The sequence below is a fragment of the Solanum pennellii genome, chromosome 3 (genome assembly GCF_001406875.1).
Source record: "Solanum pennellii chromosome 3, SPENNV200".
In the NCBI taxonomy this organism is placed as follows: domain Eukaryota; kingdom Viridiplantae; phylum Streptophyta; class Magnoliopsida; order Solanales; family Solanaceae; genus Solanum; species Solanum pennellii.
In genome coordinates, this window is record NC_028639.1 from 70,434,499 (window position 1) to 70,460,339 (window position 25,841).

Consider the following 25,841-nt stretch of genomic DNA (forward strand, 5'->3'; position numbering starts at 1 on the left):
TTTTATAATCAAATAGATGATTTTCTTCGAATAAAATGAAAATAAAAAAACGAATATTTTTTTAGTTTTGCCAAAAAAAGAAGAAGAAGTTAGGCACGAACCCGAAAAAGCAAAATGAAATTAGTACTTAACAAGGCCGGCGCGAAAAGAAAGTCAAAAACGAAGCAAATACAAAATATTAACCGGCAGGTGAAGCGTGAGAAAGGCCATCTAAAAGTTTCGATCAAAAGGCAGTGCCGAAGTGATCGACGTATTGCTGTGGCTTTCTATGTCAGGTAATTCCTCCATCTTATCTTCATTGCTTCAGCTTTTAGCTTTGTAGTTACTTTTTTCCACTCAATTAGGGTTTCCCAATGTGTGCCGATTTCTTACAATTGAATTACTGAGAGGCATTTGAGGCGAACGCTATTCGGAGGAATCAAGTATTTGGTATTTGTGGTAAAACTTGTATACTTAGAACGGATGACCTGGATCACTTGTTTGTTTACAAATCTGGTATCTGGATTTCTAGAAGCAAGAAAAAAACTTCACGTTGTGTATGCTTTTAGTTTCCTATTGAAAAATTGAACATTGTGATTGATAGGGAGGTTCTAGTCACTGGAATAGTTATTGGTCATGTGTATTCCTCTTTAGATGAAACCTCTAGTTCTGATGTATTTTCCAAGTGATGTTCCATATATGCTAACTGGTTTTCTCTGTAACTAAGTTGAGCACTGAAGCATGCAATGTGTCTCGAGGCATATTTTAGTTCAGGCAGAAAGCATCAATGGATGTAGAAACAATTGAGGATATCAAATTTTGCAGTACAAGTTCTAGGTTTACAGAATCGAGTTATGGACTTAAAGTGATATTTTGCAAATTAGACACTTGGTGTTTGGAATTGTAACTCCGGTGAAGCGAACACACGTTCTTGCCTATCACATGTGTGATTTATTACTGGTCTCTTCATCAAGTTATACAAATCCACCAAATCTATCACCTATCTCTCTGAAAAATGAAAATATATTTTATGACTAGTTCCATATGATTTATTACTGGTCTCTTAAGAGCTGGCTCTTGATTACTTCTACCTGCAAAGTAACTCCATTTCTTCTGATTCTGAGTTGGTACCTCCAATGGACAGACTCCGTCCTCCCACAAATGCCATCATTTTATCAGCAATCTCATCCGAGCTAACATCTTCCCCAATATTGGGGATCATCCCCACTTATAAAATACTGCTACATCTACCATAAGCATTAGAATTTTAGAAGGCGAAGTATGAGTATAACTGATCAAAGTTCCTCTATCTCCTACAGATTTTCCCAGTACCTTCTGAAGCGCTAGTCTCAAGCATTTGCAAAAAAACGATAATGCTGAATCTGTCAGCAGAATTTATGAAATAAGTTATTGTTCCCCTGTATGAGCTCATACCAATTATCTGCAATTTACTTGATTTTGAAGAATTTGTCTACCGCCAAAAAAAGCAGCACTTCTCACCTTGATGCCTTATCTACCTTGCCGCTATCATCACTTTCTCATTGTTGTTACTGTAGGCGTAAGTTACTCCATGATTGTTATAGAAATAATAAAAGCAAAGAATAAAATAGGCAAGAAGATATGTGGATAAGGACTGAAAAAGCTGTTTGATAGAAGAAAGGAATGGAAACAAAGAGACTAAGCTGAAGAAAGAAAGAGAAGAAATCTTTAACCAGAGTATAACGTCCGAAATGCCATGGAAAATTATTGGAGAGATTGATGATCGATACAAATTAGGTTAGAGTTGCTGGAGAAGGAGGTTGGCCGACAATTACGTTCTGCAAGGTGAGAACCAGTCTTTGTATTTCACTTGGTTCCACGTTCCTCTATTGTATGCTCTAAGTGGCTGGGGCATTTAATACATGTGTTAAGTCTGAGTTCGATTAGAAGCAGTCAATGATTGCACTGCAGGGTTTCCAGATGTGGTAGGTAACCGAGTAATATTACAGTGAAAGTTGAACTTCATTAACATCGTTGATAATTGTTAATGTAATTACCAAATTAAAGGCAATCTTGCTTTGGTGGGCTAGTTTTTCACCTAACATTACTTTGTTTTTATCTTTGTCTGACTAAAGATAATATTTTAATTTTTCCCTATTTATTTTATATTTTCGTGTTTAGTTGATTCTATAGAAACAAATATCATTTGCAACAGTGCAGTAGTTTTTCAGGCTGCAATAACAAACCAACACTAAGTTCCTCTTCACGAAGCACTGAAAGATCAGAAACATCAATATCAGGTGATTCATAAAGCTAATCTATTGAAGGAGTTTCGGACAGCCAGCATGTGTGGCATGGACAAAAGTGTAGGTAAGCTTCAAGTAATCAACTCATCAGTTAGTACATCTACACTGACACATGATGGTCATGTGACTGCAAATCCAAACAACCCTGCTGAATTTGTGAATCATGGTAAATTTGATTCTCCATTGTGCATCCATGTTTTTTCTTGTCTTAACTTTGTTATTAAGACTTACCTTGGTGTTTTGTGGAAAATATACTTGCTAGTTTATACAAATGTTAAATGCATATATGTAAGTAATTGAAGTTTGTGATATTTGATCTTAGATGTTTAAAGCAATAATAAGGTTTTACTGATAAATTTGTTCTTCTCGTCATTTTTTTTAGAGTGGTTGGGGCTGGTGATGGTATTTTTCCTGATATTTTCAAGAAACATATGATATGAATAAGAATAAGTACTACTTACATTTTCAAATATCCGAACCATATTAATGTTGATGTTCCAGATTAAATTCCGTCACACCTTTGAGAGTGATAAAAGATAATAGGCCCATCTCTAATAAATTCTATTTAGGCTCAATACACTGTTTAGGCATTTGGCTTAACATAATTGTTTCCTATCTATTTTGCCAGGAGTACACCTCTGGAACCAAAGCAGAAAGCAGTGGGTAGGACACAAGAAGCTTGTCAACCAACCCCAACAGCTTCGTGAACCTAAATTAAAGTGAGATGTTTGTCTTAGAACCTTGCACTACCTTAAAAGTATGGCTCAAAATAACATTGAATAGCAGTTCTTTTGCTTCTTACTGAACAAATGAGGCATTATATTCTTGTGATTCTTTCGTTCTCTTTGATATAGAGGCATAACATATACCTATAGGCCCAAAAAAAAGAAGATATAGAGGCATAACATATAGGTGATAGGCATGCATGCAAAGGTTAGAATCTGAAAATTCTTTGGATTAGGTGTAAGTTTAGGGTATCGGTGATTTAGTGGTGTAAGTACTGAAGTTTCTGATTTCAACATTTGGTGTTCTAAACTGCGGGCATGACAGCACATAGAGCAGTTTTTTGTTTTATAATTTGCTATACTTGATCTCTTTTCTTAGGGTCTAAATAGGTCTTCTCATATAAGTTGCCCATGACAAGATAGAGTTGCTCAAGTGTAAGCACTCTCCACCTCTAACGAAGGATCAAAAAAGGTGGGAGCTTCTAGGGAGGTGTAATAGAAATATATAAGTTGCCCATTCAGGAAGAATTCAAAGATTTCACGAGCTTATTGATCCAGATAGTAAACAATGCTTCACATTTTGTGATAGCCCATATCCAGCCGTTAAAGTTATCCCTTTTGAAGGCGTAGACTAACTCCGAATCACTAGTCTTAGAGCATGTTTTTAAATGTTCTCTTTCTCTTAAAAGAAATGAGATCTTAGCAACAGGCCAACCAACTTGTGTGTATAAAATTGATTTCAACTTTGCAAGTGGTACATGGAGGAGCGACGTTTATTTTCTTTAATCAATCTATCTTCAGCTTAATATCTTTGTTTTTTCTGCAGAAACTTTTGAAAGAATATTTTTAGAACTTGTCAAAATTCCATGTGGACATGTAATATGCCACATTCCAAAGGACTCACATCTAAAGCGCATATGACCTTAGCTGAAATATTTCCATGTAGACTGACCAAATTTTAGCTTGAAAGTATAAAGCTTTTCAAGGATGACCATGCTGAAAGAAAAATAAGGAAATGTGGAATGTATAGGTGGTTTTGCTTGTGTATTTAGATTACTCTTTTAAGTGGATTTAGGAAGTAGATAAGTTATTTTGTGTTTTTGTCATGATCTTTCTGATGACAACTGTGTTTTAGGTTTTATTACACACACCAATCTTCTAGGTTGCTTAATAGGATGTCATCCCCATTTTATTTTTGAGTTCAATCAGCCTCATTTTTACGGCAGTCAGTAAAAAGTTGTTGTCATTAACAAACACAGAGTGTTACTTTTGTATTATGTTTCTGTTTTATTTCCAATTGAGATATATACCTTAATTTTCAAGGGAAAATATTACCTTAATTTGTGTAAGACTGTTTGCTGTAAAACATTGAGTGGGGGGAGTACATGTAATTCAAGAGTCGCATAGGGAACTTTTATTTTTGTTCCCAATATTTCTATATTTTGATAAACAAGAGTGAATGAGCCTTGACCAAGATTCAGTGGTAAGCTCCCTCTACCTCCAACCTTGGTTGTGGATTTGAGTCACCAAGGGAGCAAAAAAGGGGATCTCCTGAGGAAGCCGGAAGGGTAAAAAAAAGAGTGTAATGAGCCTTTCATCAATCTTTGTGTTCTTAGTGTTTGCTTGGCTAGAACTAAATGCTTTATGGGTGAAGTGGGGAGAAATAAGATGTTTATAATTGGAATGAAGAATCCAAAGGGGAGATAGCTGATATTGAAGTGGGGGAGAGTCTTCTGGTCTGTAATATAATTAGGGGCCATGTTCTATTAATGACCACAAATTTCTGCACCAATACTGCTATCCATTTCCACTGTCCGTCCCTAACAAACATTTGGTTGAAAGAAAATTGCCACTGAGATTCGAATTAGACATATCTCACCTTATCCCCCAGAAGAGAGATTTGCATAAGTATGAGTTTTCCAATTATTCTTAATCCTAGTGTCATGTGCTCCCACCAAAACAAATTTTTGAGAACCGAGTTTTAGTTAGATGTTCTGTTATGTGCCTAAAATTGTTGATGGATCCTTTCTGTTTGTACTTCCTCTAAGGAATTTTGTCTTTGCAGTTGGAATGCTACATATGATAGTTTGTTTGGGAGCAACAAGCCGTTGCCCATGTCTATCCCGCTTGCTGTAAGTATGCATGATTGAGTTTAAAGAAGTCAATGCTCCTCATACTTCTGTTTGAATGACACTATGAATGCTCATGTAAAACTGGCAGGAAATGGTAGATTTCCTAATGGATTTTTGGGAGCTGGAAGGACTGTACGATTGACATGTTTGTAAGCAAGGGATTGTTTTAGTGATGAATGATGAACAGTCAAGTAGTGACAGACACTTAGATAGGCTGATGTAATTTGATTAGGAGGTTACTGATGGAGTTTCTGTAATGAAATGTAATTAACTTCTGGCAAATTCAAATATTTTGTACTGATAAAGGCATGTTAAGACATGAATTAATTGATGGTTTAAAGAAAATATTTGCAAGTTGAGATTATGTTTTAAATATGTTTGATAGTAGAGTTTTTCTGGGTGAAAACTTGACAGTGTACAACAAAATCAACAGATATGTCCTTTTGGTATCTTTCATGGTGTGAAATGACACAACCTTTTCCAGAATAAAGCTAATACAGTTAATAATTGTCCTTTAAGCCTGCTCGTGTAGTCTTGTATGTGAAATAGTTGCTATTTGAAACGGTACCAAGGGCACATCTAGACAAGATTTTCAATAATCTCTGATTTATAATTAGGTTGATTTAAAGTTATAGTTTTATTTGAATATGTAATTTGAGTAGTAAAACATTGTAATTTTCTTGGTAAACATGAAACCTCAATAAGTTGTGAAAACTATAAAAAATAATTCATGTATTTTTTTTTTGGTTGCAAATATATGAACTTCTGTGTTAAGTATCTATACTATTTATTTTTTTGAAATCCTATTTTTCTTTATAGAATTAGAACAAGACATTAATCTAAGATCAAAACTTTAAATTGGAATTTGAGATTCTATGGCCAACGCCTAACTAGAAGTAAAGGTCATCGCACCTTGCAAGCTTTTCACATTTATACTTCTTCATTTTGGGATTGGACTGTATTAGGAGGTAAATGGACACGAAATGGAAGTCAACAATGAAGTTAATTTTACTATATTTATTACTAGTAAGTATCTGAGCACAATAGGATAGGTCCATGAGTTCAAAGATTAATTAACTAACCAATTAAACAGTCAGCATTTTAAAATCTAGGAAGTTGTAAATCTACCCCCATTGAATCGACAAGGGATTAAGTTACGAGGTATGAAAGAACGCAATCATACTACTCTCGGCAAAGAGTTCATAAAGAGGAGGATTGTCTAATATTAAGTGAAATTAGTGTTCCTAGGATATTACGTAAAAATATGAAATATGAACTTAATTCAATTTCAAAAATTATCGCTCAAGTTTTATAAGGACACCACACATTTCATTAAATGTTGATTTGAAACTTTGTTATTATTCAACACCTCTTCGTCCACTTTTATTTGTTTATATACTAAAAATAAATATTTATTTTTACTTGTCAAATTAACTTGAAAAATCAAAGCAAAATTTATTAAGTAGTATTGTTATTTTATCCTTATTATTAATTATAATATTTTTGAATTTTTGAATTGATTATATTCAAAGTGTAATATTATAAAATTATTATCTATTGTAATTTAAGATACTTGACAAGTAAAATAAATAGAAATTGTATTTAGAAAATTAAAAGATCAGTAATTAATTACTATTTGTTTCTGTTTGAACCACCGCCAACATACAAAGAATACTATATATTATATATTTTCTCCATTTTATATTAAGTTAATTTTCTCGATGGTCAAATAGTAAAATACCATATCCAAGAAAGATGCTGAAAATTAGGAGTAGGAGTATACTTTATAATTTCAAAGTGAAATGTGAAGTGATTGGTGCATCAGAGTATTGTCCCTTCTTATGGAAACAGTTCTCCATCTTGTCTCACCATAAATACCACCCTTTCATAATCCCTTCTATTGCAATTTTCTTTCACCTAATAAAGAAAGAAACAAATTTAACTTCATTTTTTTCTACTATTATTATAAAGTTCATTAATATACTTATGGCTCTATCAAGCTCTAACTGCTCACTTGGACTTACATTGGCTCTTTTAGTGTCTCTTCTATTTCATCCTTCTCAATCAGGTGAACTTACTTTGTTTAATTTTTCTTATTCTATATGCATGGTAAAACTTGTTTCTATTATATGTATAGGAAAAAATATAAGTTCATAAGAGATGATGAAAATTTACCATTTAATTTAATCCATAGTATTCAACTATTCAATTATGAGTAAAATTTGTTTCTATTATATGTATTAAGGAAAAAATATAAGTTCATAGTTTCACGTCTTGCTCTTCTTAGTAGAAGTATAGTATTCAACTATTCAATCATGAGTAAACTTGTTTCTATTATATGTATAGGGAAAAAATATAAGTTCATAGTTTTGCGTCTTGCTCTTCTTAGTAGAAGTATAGTATTTTATTATTATTATTAACGTATTTCTCTATTACTATTTGTTATCTCATATGTTTTTGTTTTCCTCGAATTTAGAGTCTATTAGAAATAAATTTTCTACCGATAAAATATTCTATTTGGACTTGTGTTTGTACAGTGAATATAGGTAGGCAGATGATAGGTTCGAGGCCACCGACGTGTGTAAACAAGTGCATGAATTGTGAGCCATGCAAGGCAAGTCTAGTGATTCAAAAGAATAGTGATGCATCTAAAAGAAAAGCTGATGATAACTATTACTATCTTCTTTCATGGAAATGCACATGTAGAGATCACCTCTTTCAACCTTGATATATATATATATAATTTAATTAAGGAGAAATTTTATGAGTACTAATATCTATATAGGCATCATAAACATATATATTAAGGGTATTTGAGTAAATTAATTAAACTCTCATTTTGTACTGGCTGATATATATATATATATAGGAAGGTATATATTTGACGTGCCAATACGTTCAATACTCTTTTCTCTTTGCAATGATAACTAACAATTGTGATACCTTCGGGGCAGTAGCAAATCCCAGGATTCGATGATCGTGGGTGCTCAACATTAGAAGTTCACTATTAATATTTTTATAATTTAATTAATAAATAAAATGTAAAAACAGAAAAGTGGAAAATAAAAAAAAATAAAAGCAAAATTTTGAAAAAGAAGTCAAGAAGTTTCTGTTGGCCTTTTTTCAACAAAAATATAAATGAATGCTAGCGCTCCCAAAATACGATTTCAGAACCACACCGACCATAAAACACTTTGTTTAATGAATGCTGAAGCATATTTTATATAAAATTTTTGGTATTTTCTGTATATATATATAAAGTTTTCACCGGAGTCAATGGATGCTCGAGCATCCGAAACTCTATAGGTGGGTCCGCCCCTGCTTCGGGGTGGTTCAGTTATTTGAGCTTGGAACTTTCATGTTGGAGATCTTAAATTTAAAATCCATTGCCAGCGAAAGCAAGAGATTTGTCTTCTGAATCAAGCTCACCGATCTAGACTTGCATAGTGCGAGTTACATCTCTTATATGGTTTACAAAACTAACAATGTGATTAGTACTACAGTATACCTAAACTATATTATATGTTTCTCACGGTTTAGATGTGAAATCAACAAAAATATTGTTAACACTTCACTTCAATACAGTTATTGAAATGCCCCTCCAAATTCATATTAAGATTTATGGGTCATCCTCCGGAGGCGAAATAATTTCATATTTAAACATTGTTTTATTATATTTTTTGTAAGTCTTTTTTCTGAAATAATATTCATATTTTAATACAACTACAACATGAAAATTGGAAAATAATAAAGTTAGTCAAGTGTTTTACGTATTAGATTTGGCTAAAAATAATAATTAGACATTGTCAACTAAAACAGTCTTTGTACCAAAAAGAGAGATGTACAATTACTATATGTATTTTCTTTTTTTCTTTTAATCAAGTATATATATTTTTCATCAAAAAGAAATATATATTGAAATAGATAACCAAATGTATACGGGCGATTAAATCTATCAAACTATCAAGCGTTTTTTGAGTAATTAGAAAATAATACTAATTCAAATATGCACGTAGTAAATGATGTCAAATTCAAGAGGTTTTGAGAAATTTCAATATGTAACCAGAAATATTTAATTAAAAACAAACATAAAGAAAAAGAGAAACAAACAAAAGAAATAAATGAAAAAGGCAAATTAGTCACAGTCGGCAAAAATTAAGCAGACGTGTCATAAATTAGTCCGATTGTGCTACTTTTTGATTGCAAATGATTTTTCCTTTTCAAAATTCCTGTAACAAAATCACTAAAATGAAATCGTGGCTCTCTCTCCGTAACATTCACCGTTCACCGCTAAATTTTTCCACCTCCGCCGCTAATTCCGTAACGCCGCCACGCCGTTGTTCGCCCACCACCGCCACCTCCTCTTCCTCCCCTAACCTTCGATTCTCTTCTTTTGTGCTAAATCTACAGAGCTCAACTACCTACTCGTATTCTTATCCTAATACGTCATTCGGTCGCTGCCGGGCTACCAGTGCCGGTCCACCTTCGCCTCCACAGACCGAACCACCTAATAATGAAGAAGACTCGTCATCGTCTCCAGGTATTCGTAGCTCACTTTTTGCTATCATATTATATCTGTCAGCAATTAGATTGATTTATTACTATTGCCTTGTAAAAGTGTGTAATAACTAAATTTAAACTTACTTGAAATCACCTGTAAAAGAACAAAGGGAGATTATGCTAAGCTCAAAATTTGGAGCAATTTATCCGGAATTGAGATAAGCAATTTTACCACATTAACTTCATGAAATAATCTTAAATTGTTTATGGATGATTTGTTTAAGTTGTAAGCATCTTTGTTCATATTGAAAAGTTTTTCATAGATAAAACTACCATCAGTTTCAACTGATTTGGCTAGACAAGTTTGAAAAGTGTGTTTGAGTCTCACATTGAATCTGTGGAAGAAGCTTGAGAAGTTTGTTCAAGTCTGATGCACCTTGGCTTAGCGTAGTATAGTTATGAGATTCCCTCTGGATGTGGCTATTGATATGTACCTGATTTGATCAATTCACGTAGGTGTGTTGCTAAGAAGCATAGATTGCTTGGGTTTTTGGTTTCAGTTGTGTACGTAAAAACAAACTTACATACCCTATTATATACATAGATAATTGCATAAGTATTAGAATATTCTTCTTTTGTCTGAGCTATGCTTATGCAATAAAATACTAGGTGTTCATAGAATTTGGATATACTTATTTTGGTTCAATGTCTTTTCATTTAATTTTTGTACATTGATGCTGTATCCAGCACACCCTTACTTCTTTGCGTGCCCCTAATCCTAAGTGTTAAATGATAAATCATTCCCACTCATATATTATTCCGGTCCATGTTCTTTAACATAGCTCTAAGGCATTCCTAGATACAGCGTAGCAAATGATCTGCTAAATGGATAACCAAACTTTAGTCTGCAATTTACATGAATATGTGAAGGCTAACCATCAGAGAAAACTAAAAATGTGGATGACAAAGACAATACATACATCATAACTTGGAGGTTATTGGTGGGAATGAGTTGAGTACTATTGTAATTAATAAATTATGGCAAGTGCACTTTTATTTTTGGATTCCCTTTAACCGTTTATGAAATGATCAGTTGGCATTATTAATAAAGTTTAGCCATTGAGAGGCCAAACAACAACCACCATATAGTTATAACGAGTTTCCTTCACAGCGTATCAAATTCAGTTATTTGTCCAATGAATGATTTCGGTCCCTTGCTCAATAACCTGAATCAAATATTTATACATCCTTTTATTGTTCTTCTTCTTCTTCTTCATTTTTTGTTCTGTGTGGGTGGGGGTGGAGATTCAGGTAAAGATATCAGGCAGCTGTTTTATCCACGGTAAGGACATGTTCCCAATTTATCAGGATAGCAATTGCCAGAGAAAAAATTGTTAAATTTCATGTTCGCCTGAAATTTCACTCTGTTATAATTTAATGGCTTAGCATACATTGTCTGCTGTGCTATTATTTTTGGTCTGATGATGGAGCTGGTTTGTGCTCTATTTTTGTACTAAATTTATTACCCGCTTGCATTATTTACAATTGATTATCTGAGATGCTGATGGTCAAGATGCATCAGACTTGGCTGAATCTGGGAAGGTATGTTGATTGAGCATGTCAGTAACTTTGCCATTGTTTACGCTACTTCTCAGATTTATGAAAGTCTTTTTTCTTTGAGCATATGCGGTAACAGTGCTCATCTTGTTAAGGGTCCCTGATAAATGTTTTAATTTCTTAACCAGGTATCATTTCATCATTCTCCAAAGCACAAGACACCTTGCGGATATTTGTTGCTGTCTTATTTTGGATGTCACTTTTCTTCTGGTATTCTGTGTGGGATGGGAAGAAGGATGGCAGACCGAACAAGGGTTCTCGATTTAGAAGATAAAATTGTAAGAAGCTTTATGTTGTCCTGTACAATTAACTCCTGATGTTTTCTTGCGCAACAGTGTAAAGCATGGGGAGCAAATGGGAAAAAGGAAAAAGAGGAGAAATTTAGTGTCTAAAAGTTGTTTAGAGTTACTGAAAGAATGGATATTCTTCTGTATACTTCACTAAAAGGTAGTCTAGAGCTTCTTGTTAGCCCAACTAGCATTAGTTCATTCATGCTGTGATTTTACTCTTTTATAGCCTTAAGAGTAAAATCTACTGTACAATCATATGGGATTAGAGTCTATCGCAATGCTCCTTATATTCTCTCATCTTGGGAAATGCAGTGCTCTTTTCCTCTCTATCTCTCCCTCCCTCGTGATGTGTGTTGGTTTCAATTGAAAAAGAAAAGCTAAATAATTAGTATGTTGTTGCTATCTAATACCAGAGCTATCAGACTTAACATGTTTTAAACTAGTTTCCTCGAGGAAGTTTTGTAAGTATCAGTTGTACAAATACTCATGTATCTGAATTTCTGAAGATCACAAACCTCTTTCTCTTTCCTTATCTTTTTAAACTTGATGCTGATCAAGTAAGTAAAGATTAATACCTTCAGCGTATCTGCATGTTATGAGATTGGAGAAACATGTAGCAGTGGCTTTCATCCTTGTGAAGGGAAATGTAGATTTGTACCACATATCTTAGGGTAGAACATGTTGTTTTATTTATGAAAGAGAATTTGGAGCAATTGAGATCTAATGAGCTGAAGCGGACTATTGGTGTCTTCTCCTTGGTGAATGTGTTGTGTATATTCTTTTCATGTGGGAGCTATTTCTGCTCTACCTGAATAGTTGATTGAAGACTTGCAAATCTTTCTTGTTTTTGAGTAAAGTGGTTGTACTCATATTCAAATAAGTCTTGCTTTATAAGATCATAAATGCCACGTTGTAGATGCTGTTTGTATGCGACAAACAACAATAACAGTTGGGATGTAAGATGTCCTGGAGTTGCCTTGAAACTTTTCATTACGGCTGTTTAATATCTTTATGTCGGTGGTTATAAATGAAATATAAATAACTCCATGCATCAACAATAATTGTTCTCTTTTCTGTTGTTTTACCTTCTGTGAGTGAATGGAAATTTTAGAAAAACTTCTCATAATATGTGTTTTTAAGTTCAGACGTGCCTAGAGTCCTCGGGCTATGGCATAATAGCTTTGAGGTTGGAACTGTGACAGAGTATTGAAAAACATAGTTTTGTGTGAAAGAGGTAATTTTGGTTTATTTCAAGGCCATCTACCAAGTGATAGACAGTTCATTTGTATTCCTTATAGATTTGCTCGTGAAAGAGGCATAATTTGCGTACTTTCATCTTGAGCATATTCATTTGAACTCTCACTATGGTGGTATGAATGGAACTGGAAACTCACAATGCTGGAAGTTGTTTAAAACTTCCATCTGTACAATAAAAACAGGACCATCTCCTCTGGTACCAGAAAAGAGGAGATTGGTATATCCTTGCAGTTAAAGACAGGGCAGCTGGTCCCCGTCTGGTACCTTTTATCTGGCATTTCATTGCATTATTGATGACTGGCTAGCAAACATTGGAATGAACCAACCAGACGTCTAGTAATAGTATGGTTCTTAACGCATTTGATTCGTCTCTATTATAACGTGTTTAGTTAATGGTTATGTTGAATCATTGTCAACAGGGACCTATTTCAACTCCACTTTACTATTGTGCATCAGATGTGCCACCAAGCCCCAAAATAGTCTCTGGTTATATTCAGATGGAATCTAGGAGTTCGGAGCCTAAATGGTGAAAGATGTTAACAAAAATTTCAAAACGATATATAAAATATCTTTTTAACCAAAACGGTAAAATCGCTCATAAAGTAGCGATTTTGTCCGCTTGAAAAAGTAAAATCGCTGCAATAACAGCGATTTGTTAAATTTGGTTATTTTTTTTAAAAAAAAATAAACAAAATCGCTCCCAAAGGAGCGGTTTTCAAACTAAATTTTTTTTAATATGTCGCTGCTGAGGCAGCTACTTAAGTTTGATTTTTTTTTCAAATTATTATTATTTTTTAAAAGGTTTAAGTTATTTTTCTAAAAAATAATCAAATCGCAGCGGTTTTTTATTAATTTTTTTTCTTTTTTAAAAAATTAAATTGTTAAAAAAGATTTTGATTTAAAATTGCTGTCTTGGCAGCAATTTGATTTTTTAAAAAAAATTAATTAAAAATCATTGCGATTTGATTTTTTTAAAAAAAAAATTTGTTTATACTTAAAAAAAATGGAACTCAAGTCGCTGCCTCAGCAGCGACATAACAAAAATATAATAAAAAATATATATATTTGGAAAATCACTCCTTCGGGAGCGATTTTGTTTAATTTTTTTTAAAAAAAAAATTAAATTTAACAAATCGTTGTTATAGCAGCAATTTTACTTTTTTCGACGGACAAAATCACTACTTTGTGAGCGATTTTTCCGTTGTAGTTAAAAAAAATAAATTTATATACCGTTTGAAATTTTTGTTAACATTTTTCACCCTTTAGCTCCGAACTTTGGAATCTTGGGTGAATAATTGAGGGACTTTCGAGTCTTTGAAATGTTCAACCTGTGTGAACTTCCATGGATTTTTGAAGTGTGTTGACATGGGTATGTGGAAACATAAAAAGGAAATGAGGAATAATTGCTTGTTGTTGTCGTTTTCAACCTGCAAAAATAATGTGTGTCAATTTGCAATTATATGACTGCTGCTAGGGAAGATACAACGATTTGAGAAAGGTGGAGCCACACTGTCCCAAAATATCTCTCCGTTTTCATCCTTTTGACTTTTTGTTATTTAACCGTATTAATTTTACGGATGTGTTTCTTTATGGAGTAAAAAAATTAATTGTGAAATTTGAATTCCATGTATCGTTCTTTGAAATTTGACAAAAAAAGGATTTGAACAAGATAGAACTATTCATGAAGCTGAAGACTCTAAACAAATTGTATAAGGTAGTTACAAAAATTTGAACTCCATAAATCATTTTAGAAATTTGATTTGATAAAAGTCTGAACCCATAAATCATTAGTAGAATTTAATCTCTATCAAGGTTTTATGAAGTTTTGTGTTTAACTTGGGGAGTATCTTCTTGGTTATATACTAAAGTATTATTTTTGCCTTAGAAAATTTACATTTTATAGTTACATTTTAATTAAAACCGCCTAATTTTTACATAGTCAAGTGAGCGTGGGACGGAAAATAATTAACCAATATCATTGTACTATCTTATTTACATTAGTGTACAAATAATGTGCATATATACTGCCAAAGCTTATAAACTGTAAATAATATTTTTTTTCATCTCAATTTATTTGATCTATATTTTAATTCGTTTAATCACGTTGTCTTAAACCTAAAACTTACTACTTTTAGAGAAGGCAATAACAAACACACTTGAAGTTTGGGCCATATAAATTAAAGCTGTCATTTTAATTGTTTTGACGTGTTTTTTAAAGGGAAACTTACATAAATATACTATAATAAAAAAATATTTACCATTTATAGCAATAATATTTTTACCTCACTTGATCACTTTTAATTCATTTATAATACAAGCTTAATACATATTACAGATTTAATAAAGCATTGCTATAAATGGTAATAAACAAAAAGTATCGCTAAAATCAGTAATTATTTTTTAAAATGTATTAATTTATGTAATTTTTCCTTTTTTAAAAGTTAATGTGATTAGTTTTTGAAGTTAATTTTAATTATATTGATTCAATATTATTTTAAAAAATAAATATCAGAACTATTTTAGAAGTACTTAAAATTTTAATTTTCCTTGTATATCAATATGAATAATATATAGCAAAATTTTACTAAATCTTTTAAGTTTGATTAAAAAAAACAATAATTAATAGTAAACGAGTATAGTATAGTATATACATTCCAATCATGTTGATAACTAAAAAAGCGTAAGTTTCCATGGTGGGGTCAATCATATTTGGAACTTTTCCCACGGATTATGGTTGGCTAAGGGAGCGCATTTAGAACCGTTGATTTATATGTCGTAAAATATTCAACGTGCAGATTTATATAAATTACTCTAGACTTTGGTCGTTTCCGCTTTATTTGGCCAATCAACGGTTTTAGATTTATTCCAATCGGCGATTATTTTGCTTCTATAAAACCATTCAATCCATTGTGTCAACAACCACTTCACACTCTCTCCTCCAAAGGAGGGCCGCGGAGGTTAGGCGCCCATCTGCAAATTGATCCAACGAAAAAGATGTTATTGAGAAGCTCATCAACTCCTTTACTCAATTCATGGAAACCGAAATCATGTGGGTCGTCGCCGGAATCCGATTTACTACCCATAACGACCCAGCAATTGAACAGGACACGATCTGTGTTAATGTCCACGTCGTTTGGTCCGGATGAATCTCCGGCCAAACATACGTCTCCGACGAAACACGCACCTAATAGGTGTATGTGTGAGTTGGACCCACGAGATCCAGCTGTTCCGAAGAAGAACAAAAACGGAACAAAAAGAGAGGCAAAGATGCCGAACCTGAAGAATAACGAATTAGGTTCGACGGAGGTGAGGAGGTTGTTGTCGAATTCTGGTTTGGGGAATGCCGAGGAGGAGGCTAGTGTGGCGGTTGAGGAGAAAGGGAGGGTGTTGCAGTCTCTGGTGGCGGGTGGTGTAGGTGGAGGAGGAGGAGGTAAATCTTGCGGTGGCGGAGGATCGCATGGTGGAGATGGGTCTGATCCTCAGGATTCAAATAGTTGGCATGGACCTGATAGTATAGATGCCCATTACCAGAAAATGATCCAAGCCAACCCAGGAAATGGTCTCCTTCTGGCCAATTATGCCAGATTCTTGAAAGAGGTAAAACAATTCTACATCTGCCTCTGTTAATTTATGAATCACATCAAGAATTTTGACTTGATGGGTTCAAAATTGTGCTATTCAAAGTTTTAATTTTGTTTTGAGTTGTTTAATTGATTCATTTGTTACTTCTTGATTCGTGTATTGATGCAAACAGGTTAGGGCTGATTTAGAAAAAGCTGAGGAATACTGCGGAAGAGCAATTTTAGCAAACCCGAATGATGGTAATGCGTTGTCACTCTACGGTGAACTGATATGGCAAACTCAGAAAGACGCTGCTCGTGCCCGCACTTACTTTGATCGAGCTGTGAAATCTGACCCTGATGACTGGTATGCATATGCTCTGCATTTCCTTTTTAAGATTTGAAATCTTTAGTGGGATAAACATTGTTATTTATGTCACTTTCTGGGCATTGTTATCATGTTTATGATTGATGGCATTCCAGCCTGAATGGCTCTACTAGATGGGCCACTTTCTTGGAGCTATTTGTCCACTCTCTCAAAAATATCTTCTTGGTCCATTTGCCCCTACTTTTATTTACTTAATTATATATTTAGCACATGCTCCTTAGTTGTGGTTTTTTTTTTTGTTATTCATGATCAAACACGTGTAACTATCTTTTGATAATGAGTGATAGTGAAATTTGATTCCAAGACTTTTCCATGCGTTTGATATCATATTTTAAAGATTTGGATTTTGAACCTAATCAACATGGTATCAGAGCAAGCAAGAGCTTTGAAATTCGAGTCTCACTATCATTCATTATCACAAGAATTTTCACGCGTTTGCCGACATGACTAAATAAATAAAAATGTCATCTCTCTAATAAATTAAACTTTTAAATGAGATGGTTACATGCTTCACCAAATTGACCCCGTTAACCTTACAGTGACATGTTTTATTTTGACTTCTAATTTGGCGAACGGGTATAATTGCAGCTACGTACTGGCCTCTTATGCTCGATTCCTGTGGGATGCTGGTGAAGAAGATGAGAATGAGGGTGAGGAAGATGAACTTAGGCAATTTATAATACAACATGAGAATTCAGCATCAGCCCAGAACTTCTTTGGAGCACCGTCTCATCGACCTCCCTTGACTGCTGCTTCTTAGTTTCACAGCCTCTTCCCATGTTAATTACACACTCTTGAGAACATGGTTTAGATAACTAATAAGTACTGCTAGTATATAAGTAGCTATGAAATAGATTGCTCTCGACTATGAAGAGTTTCCCTTCCTTCGCACTAATAAAAACTAGAGCTCTAACTAATTTTAATTTTGTAATAGCTGATAAGTGATAACCGAGTATTATAATTTATATACTTCGCGTTGTTTCTCAAATAATAATGCATAAAGTGAGTTGTTTTTTAGTTTGAGAAAAACTCATTATTTTCCATTAAACACTAGTTCCAACCAAGTGTTCTTGCGATAGTATGTAACTCTATTTTTTTTTTATGAATAACAAACTGAAGTTTTTTTATCTCTGGTAGTAAAGATTTGACTAACAAAAACGATTCTATATCCGTGAAGATTCGAACTCGGGACTCTGCTTGTTTGTTATCAATAAGGGTATTGATCATGACTGATGAATGCACATCTTCTTTTTAAAAATATTTGCTGATAAATATGTTTCTCTTATAAACTACTCTTATATAAAAAAAAATGACCTTATTTTTTTTTGTAATAATTTAATTTTAATTTTTTATGTGACATGTTTAAGATCACAAAATTAAAAGATATTTTGAATTTTTATGCATTTGACATAACTTTAATTTAAAATCGCAAGATTAAAACGTTTTTTAAACTCCGTTTGAAATTAAACTAAGTCATTCTTTTTTAAACGAATAGAGTAATACTAAAAATATATTCTCTCTGTTTCACAAAGAATGACCTATTTTACTTGGTACTAAGTTTTAAGAGTAGAAATTTTTTTTTATATCTTGTAGTCTTAAATTAAAATTAGGTTAAATGTAAAAAAATTGTCTTTTGAACTTGTGACCTTAAACATGTCAAATGAAAAATTTAATTTTAAAATGTTACTAAAAAAATAAAAATAATTATTCTTTCCTAAACAAACTAAAGAAGAAAGAAGATAACGAAAGAAATATCAAAACACCGAAGATAACAGTAATAAAATATCTAAACAAAAGATATAGACCAGGAAAAAGAGGATAGAGAGGTTACTTATTTATTTTCAAACTAATGTACAATAATTAGTATAGAAGGAGCTGCTAAGCTTTTCAGAAGTTATTTGTAAACCAATGTTTCAACTACTTACAACAATATGTCTGCTTGAATTACTTACAATTGTTTTGAATTTCAAGTTTATAAATTATTGCAATCTATCTGCTTAATTTCAAACTTATCCAAAAATACACTGAAATATTTGTAACAGTAAGCTTCAAGGTTGACTTAACACTTAACAGTCCTTTTGTTTAATAGAAGTAGTAATAGAAGATGAATTGCGATGCCGGATCCAAAATCTCATATTTAAATTCAGTTAATAGAGTTTTGGGGAACGTTATCTACTGAAAAAGTGATCCAAGAATGGAGCACGTAGTTTGATTGAGCCAGCAGACACCACGTGTCTAACCTCGTAAATCACAGAAAAAAGGAGAATAGTCACCCTATCCCATAACAGACAGGCCTTTATTCAACAAATCCTATCCGTCCATTTGTAGGACGTGTGATAAATCTGTTGCGTGTTTGAGGCGGTTTCGTATGAGTTAAGGCGTCTCTGAAGTATATGTCAAGCAAGCTTCCCTGTGTTTTTACTGATGCAAAATCAGAGTTTAAAAGTTATAATTTTTGAGTTCTGATATTTGGAGGAGACAATAATGGCAAGTAACAATATGGAGCTTCCTGCGCCTCTGTCTTGGAAGAAACTGGTAATTTTTTTCAAATATTTCTAGTGTTGTTTGTTTCTCTGCTCGAGTAGGCTATGTATGTTACTACTCTTTTTGCTTGTTTCGAGTATGCTATAGTTCCGTTCAAATTTGTTTCATATGGATTTTCAGTTATTAATTCTGTTTATTTTCCCTTGTTTCAGTTATAAGTGAGTATTTTCTTCTTCGATTTATTTCTTACTTCAGTCTGATCAGATATGGAGTGCCAGGTTTAAGTGGTGTTTCTCTTGTTGATTGGAGAGTTGACTTTGGGAGAGTCGGTGATCTGTTTAGCTAGATTAAGGCAACAAACTTTAGTTTTTGGGTATGTAACACAAGCTGATTTTTGTTGGTGCAAAGGCTGGAGTATCTGCTGAGTTTCTTGTAGAAATTTCTATTTTGTTGTCACTAGAAGTTAGACATGAACTGTGGATGACAATATAGCGGAATATGAGAGGAACTCCCATGTAAATTTCATTTATAAATAATTTGTAACTAACTATATAAGAATTACAATATGAATAATACTGTTTCTGTTCACTAAGCTTGAAATCGAAATAAGCTTATACGTTCAACACTTGACAACCACCATGACTTGTGCCATCTCAAAAGTTCGGAGGGAATTGTGAGGTAGCAAATGGGAAGTAATTAATACTTCTCTTTCTTTTTGGTGTCTGTTTTCTGCTGTCTTTAATTATTCTGTTCACGAGCTAGATATTTGTATCCATGTTCGTGGTATCGTTATTGATGAGTGAAGAGTTCTGAATAGTGTCCTAGTTAGCTTGTTTGAGAAATCAGTATTTGAAAGCTCCCTGGATTGTTGAAAAATACTGTACTACAACAAGGGATAGTTAAGTATTTCTTGTGAGCCATAGTTGGACACCTTATATATTTTCCTCTTATCTGTTTATTTGCAGCTCATGCCGAAAAAGGGTATTAGAGCAAAGAAGAATGAGGTTGTATTTGTTGCTCCAACAGGAGAGGAGATAAGGAATAAGAGGCAGTTGGAGAAGTACCTGAAAACACACAATGGAAATCCTGGTATGTCAGAATTTGATTGGACTACTGGTGAGGCTCCGAGGAGATCAGCACGAATCAGTCAGAAGGTTAAGGCAATGCCACTTCCAGCAGTGCTTGAGCCAGCAAAGAAACGACAACGTACGTCTTCATCTACAAAAAAAGAAGAGGAAATGGATGCCGCAAATGCAGGGAAGGAAAACATGGACAAGAAAGAAATGGGATCTGTCATGGAAGCAACGGAAGGCTTGGAAAAGGAGGAGAATGTAGTAGACAATGAAACGGTGGACAAGGAAGTAGACGCAGAGCACAAGAAAGAAGAGGAATTGTCTGGTGGAGAGGTCTTGCAGAGGCAGAAATCTGAAGCCAGTAATGACGCTCTAGCCGAGGATGGAGGCAAGCTGGCTCAAAATGGCATAGAGGATACTATAGTAGAAGTTGAAATGGAGGACAAGGGGGATGAGATGGGCGCTTATAAGGAAAATATAGAGCATAAAATAGAAGGGGAAATCTCTGGTTCAGAGGTTTCAGATAGGAAAACTAAGGCCAGCAATGATATTCAGTTTGGGGATGGAAGTAAAATGGCTGAAAATGTTACAGTGGTGACTACCGCAATCGATGCAGACTTCTGGAATGATTCCATGGACAAGGACTATTTCAAGGGAGCGTTTGCAAATGCTGTAATTGGAGATACAAATGCTGCTGAAGCAGGAATAGAAGTCGGGGAGAAACCAGGATACGGGGAAAATCTAGAGTGCCTGATTGACATAGAAATTAGTGGAGCAGATGATGTGAATCACGACATGCCAGACATGGTCACATCAGAGAAAAATGTCGCAGGAGGGGAGACGTTCAACGTTCTGGACCCTGCATTTGTTGAAGGAACTGGTGGTTTCCATGAAGAGCATAGGCCACTGGAAGAGGAGAAAAATAAGAACAGTACTGGTCTGGTGATGGATAATGGCCAGATTAACCAGCCGGAGCGGGCACATACCCCGCAACATCAATCTTCCGCTACCATAAGTTGCTGAGTGTAGCACCTAAAATAAATTAGGCCTTCGCCCAGTGCATGTTTAATCCATACTTGGACGAGTATAATAGTTTGTTTAGTAGCTTAGGAATTAGCTTTTCTGGAGATCAACTTTCCTTATCTTCTGTAACATTGCATCTGTGATCTGTACTTTGTGATATATTGTGGTTTCTTAGTATCTTACTAACATAAATAAATGTCAACTAATTCATTGTGATCTTTCTTGTTTATTGGTACTGCTGAATGTAACGTAGAAAATGTCTTGAGAAATAACGGAACGTCTCGAGTTCGGATGGTTAGAACTTACAGCTGAGTAAGAGTAAGATGCGTAAACTTGGAGATTGAAATTCTGGCTAATTAAGAATTAAGTTATTTGCAATTTTGTGTCGAAGATTCATGGTTGTTTGTATTGTAACGAAGTAGAATAATTTAAATAAAAATTCTCACAGGATTAAAGCTATCAAAAATATGTACAGAGGCAATAATTATTCTGATAATCAATGGAGGAACCTTACTTGCCAGTTGCAAATCATTTTCGTCTATCGTATTGCAAAACTGTGAAGCTCAGGTTTCGTTAAAAGAAAAGTTCAACTTCTAAGTCAAGTTTGCATTTACTAATTGCTCCATTTGATTATTTGGGGAGTTGAATTAGCCCCATTTTCTAACATCTCTTTCGGTTTCTTCTTTCTAGCTCTTTTCCCTGTTAGTGTCCAATCAAACATTAAATTCCTACTTTGATTTCTCACCGCTCTTGCTATAATAGAAACTCAAGACCCAGCACCACGCAATTTAAGAGTTTAGACCAATTCAAAAATCCCTTCTCTTATATATACAGAACCATATTGTCTATCTGGGCATCTCATTCTACCCTAAGTAACTGCATACGTAAAAATCATCAAACTTCCTCAGTTGTGACACATAGTATCCCTTTTGAAAAATTTTACCAAAAACTTAAACATGGACAAAATGTTGTGTGTAATCGTCTTTGGTATTTTAGCCGTTGCAAATATGATGCAAGATGCAACAGCTCAAACGGTGCATGTGGTTGGGGACACCATGAGTTGGATCGTACCAAGCAATGGCGCGGCAGCTTATACAAATTGGGCTGCTGGGAAAACCTTCAGCGTTGGTGACATTCTAGGTATGTGTATTTAATCGATTTCCATTTTTTGATATCCTTCAGCTTATTTCGTATCAACACACATCCAATGTCTGATAATGTTACTTTCCGTATTTTATACAGTATTCAATTTCATGACTGGCCGACATGACGTGCTACAAGTAGAGAAAAAATCGTTCGATGGTTGCAATTCACAGAATGCCATTGGGAGTGCTATAATGACAGGACCAGCAAATATGACTCTAAACTCTACTGGAGAACACTACTATATTTGCACTTTTGGTATGCACTGCCTAAATGGCCAGAAATTAGCTATTACAGTTTCGAACAGCACTGCCACTCCAGGAGCCAATCCAACAACTCCTGTTGTACGACAACCAGAAGCTTGTGCACCTACACCCTCTGCTGCAGGACCTTCAAATTTTGTTCCAGGTGGTCGTGCTCCTCCTCCTACGCCTTCGTCCTCAACGACCGTGTTGGCCAGTTTTGTAATCAGTCTGACCACCATTGCCTTGGCCTCTTTACTTTAAATTGGGCATATCAAGGAGGTTTTTTAGCATCATGTAATGGATAATTCTTATATATATATATATATATATTTGGTTTACCAGTTTGTATTGGATTGAATTTTGCTTTGTGAGTGTACTGTTTTTACGATTATCATCAGTGCAGATTATTAGTTTGGTACTGTAGGCATGTCCCCTGTTTAAATATGTTCCTTGTAGTATCGAATAAATAATCTATAAATAACAGTTATGGTGTATTTTATCATACAGTTTTACCTATATTTTTTGATCGAATATAATAATTTCTGCAGTAATTCAAACCAAGCATGTAAAGATGATAGTTTTACCATCTCCAGTGATACAAAATAAATAAATTTATCTTTGATTAAGTTGAAACCTGGACGATATGTATGAGTCTCACAGACCCGATTTAAATTTCCATGTTTTGAAGCCTCTTTTTTTGGTGTTTCACAAATCACACTGACAGTAAACTCCTGATGTAACATTCAAGTCCATTCAATGGAAAAGGTATAGGTTGTCGAAAGATAATCCCCACTGCAAATATGTCATTGTCTAGCTAGTACGATATGAAAACGATTCCAATTGTTCCCCTGTTTCGATGAACTAGCCCTTTAACTTGAATTCATTTTATCATTTAGCCAAGCTTTCACCTCTACCATGTTTATTTAATAATCAAAATAAACAAGGATCTCAATGATCAACTTCCTAACATACATTATTGAAGTATTTGTCTTTTGATTAGCTTCTCTGAAATTAAATAGCGTGAAACCTGAATGGTTGCTTCATTTGGACTCTGTATGGTGCCCTCTATGATCATCTAGAGTTACAAATTGTTGGTGAGTCTATTCTTTAGATCACCATTACCAGGCCTTCAAAAATTTTACCAAAATAAACCATTATTAAAATCAATTCATAAGTTTTACAAAATAACTATAAACGTATTCCTCAATAACATTTAGATTAATTTTCATAAAAATATTCAATGACAAAGAAACGAAGATATGATGAGTAACGTTACTCAGAGAGAATCTTCACGGTACTCATAAATCATTTTTTCTTAGTTTTTGAATTTTTTTAAATAAATATAGCCTAAAACGTTATTAAAAAATATATTTTTATTAATTTTGTAAAAAACAAATGTAAAAAAAAATTATTTTAAGAAAAAATGTCATTCCTTACAACACCACTAATACGGGAGTTTTACCTGCTCTTCCGTAGTCCTTAAAGAAACTTCCATTAGTGTTGATTTTGATCACCCCATTAAAAAGTTTACTTCTCAGGATATGTTTTTATGTGTATGTTATCCCGCTATTTTATCTAAATTCGCCTCTAAAAACAATCTGAAATAGTTTAATTCTATAAATTAATTGGTAATTCTTAATATAGTGGAGGAACTTAGCTTTTAACCATCAGCTGTAAATCAACTTCTTGATTGTAGTATAAAAAAAAAATAGCTATAAGTCTCACGTACCGTAATATGAAAGGTTCAAGTCAAGTGTGTATCGACTTTGATTAATTATATATTTTTGATTATTTAGGGAGTTGAATTAGCCAGCCTTGTACTTTTCTCCTTCGAGTTCTAATTTCCTGCTCATTTTTTCCCCACATTAAATTCCTACTTTGATTTCCCACCACTCTTGCTATAATAGAAAGTCATAGGCAAGCACACCACGGCAAGTTGAAAGTTTTGACCAATTCAAAATCCCTTCTCTTATATATAGAGAATCATATTGCTAGCTATACACATCTCATCCTTTCCTACATACCAAATTAGCAATAAAATATCCCTTGCAAAAAATAAAGACATGGACAAAATGTTGTACATGATCGTCTTTAGTGCTTTAGCCATCACAAGTATGGTGCACGAAACGGCAGCACAAACGGTGCATGTGGTAGGGGACACCATGGGTTGGATCGTACCAAGCAATGGCGCGGTAGCTTACGAGAACTGGGCTGATGATAAAACATTCAGAGTTGGCGATACTCTAGGTATATATATGCATACGCTTTATAAATTTCTCAATTTACATGACAAATCCTTTAAATTAAACTAATTCTTATTCATGTTACTCTGTTTCTTATTTTGAATTTTGTGCAGTGTTCAATTTTACGACCGGTCGACATGACGTGCTACAAGTACAAGAAACTTCGTTCGATGGATGCAATTCGCGGAATGCTATAGGCACTGCAATTATGACCGGACCAGCAAATATAACTCTTACTTCTACTGGAGATCACTATTTCATTTGTACTTTTGGCACACACTGTCAAGGTGGACAGAAATTAGAAATTTCAGTTTCCGACGACAGCACCAGAACTCCAGGTACCAACCCACCTCCACGGTCTGTTGATGGACCTACAGGTTCCGTTCCCGGTGGTATTGTTCCTCCTCCTCCTTCGTCTTCAACGACCGTATTGGCTAGTTTTCTGCTCAGTCTATCCGCAATTGCATTGGTCATTTTTCATTAAATTGGATGATTTAAGTATGTTTTGAGATTCATATAGTTTATATACTGCGATGTAACCATACTAGATTGTATTGTATTCAGTTTTGTTTTAATTGATCATTGTATTTGGGATATTTTACGAGTTAAAGGTTAAATAAAGGTTGTATTATACTCTATTGTCTGAAGATTATTTTGGTCGACTTATAATTGTGTCGTCCCTACAATATCTCCTAATCATATTAAAATGGGATAAGACATAAGTATTCATCTAGACTATTTTCGAAATTCAGAAACACATTTTAACTAATTTAAGGTTCAATTACCCCTAAATTCTTTTTGTTATAATTTTGTAGATTTTTTGACTTATGTGACACGCTTTGTGTGAGAGATTTTTGGAGTCCACATATGCCATATATTGAAATCAAATCAAAGTTT

The 25,841-nt window shown here is 33.9% G+C and overlaps 6 protein-coding genes across 6 annotated transcripts; all 6 read left to right on the plus strand.

The window, feature by feature from the left end:
* Nucleotides 1–114: 114 nt before the first annotated feature.
* Nucleotides 115–5,485, plus strand: LOC107013632. The gene is made up of 7 exons (XM_027915649.1): nt 115–275; nt 584–653; nt 1,299–1,363; nt 2,213–2,430; nt 2,893–2,983; nt 5,055–5,121; nt 5,210–5,485. Exons 1-7 carry the CDS (start codon nt 115–117, stop codon nt 5,261–5,263), a joined length of 726 nt encoding a protein of 241 aa, XP_027771450.1. The 3' UTR covers nt 5,264–5,485.
* Nucleotides 5,486–9,312: 3,827 nt separating this feature from the next.
* On the plus strand, nt 9,313–11,857 carry LOC107012575. Its single transcript, XM_015212449.2, has 2 exons — nt 9,313–9,661; nt 11,367–11,857. The coding sequence occupies exons 1-2, from the start codon at nt 9,328–9,330 to the stop codon at nt 11,510–11,512; spliced, it is 480 nt and encodes a 159-aa protein (XP_015067935.2). The 5' UTR covers nt 9,313–9,327; the 3' UTR covers nt 11,513–11,857.
* A 3,759-nt stretch (nt 11,858–15,616) lies between these two features.
* On the plus strand, nt 15,617–17,781 carry LOC107014496. The gene is made up of 3 exons (XM_015214423.2): nt 15,617–16,382; nt 16,540–16,712; nt 17,322–17,781. The coding sequence occupies exons 1-3, from the start codon at nt 15,780–15,782 to the stop codon at nt 17,491–17,493; spliced, it is 948 nt and encodes a 315-aa protein (XP_015069909.1). The 5' UTR covers nt 15,617–15,779; the 3' UTR covers nt 17,494–17,781.
* Nucleotides 17,782–18,934: 1,153 nt separating this feature from the next.
* LOC107014495 (methyl-CpG-binding domain-containing protein 11-like) lies at nt 18,935–21,529 on the plus strand. Its single transcript, XM_015214422.2, has 2 exons — nt 18,935–19,268; nt 20,183–21,529. The coding sequence occupies exons 1-2, from the start codon at nt 19,218–19,220 to the stop codon at nt 21,311–21,313; spliced, it is 1,182 nt and encodes a 393-aa protein (XP_015069908.1). The 5' UTR covers nt 18,935–19,217; the 3' UTR covers nt 21,314–21,529.
* A 457-nt stretch (nt 21,530–21,986) lies between these two features.
* LOC107013958 (cucumber peeling cupredoxin-like) lies at nt 21,987–23,179 on the plus strand. Its single transcript, XM_015213835.2, has 2 exons — nt 21,987–22,453; nt 22,556–23,179. The coding sequence occupies exons 1-2, from the start codon at nt 22,270–22,272 to the stop codon at nt 22,960–22,962; spliced, it is 591 nt and encodes a 196-aa protein (XP_015069321.1). The 5' UTR covers nt 21,987–22,269; the 3' UTR covers nt 22,963–23,179.
* Nucleotides 23,180–24,693: 1,514 nt separating this feature from the next.
* Nucleotides 24,694–25,582, plus strand: LOC107013719 (cucumber peeling cupredoxin-like). The gene is made up of 2 exons (XM_015213592.2): nt 24,694–24,948; nt 25,058–25,582. Exons 1-2 carry the CDS (start codon nt 24,765–24,767, stop codon nt 25,426–25,428), a joined length of 555 nt encoding a protein of 184 aa, XP_015069078.1. The 5' UTR covers nt 24,694–24,764; the 3' UTR covers nt 25,429–25,582.
* The last annotated feature ends 259 nt before the right edge of the window (nt 25,583–25,841 follow it).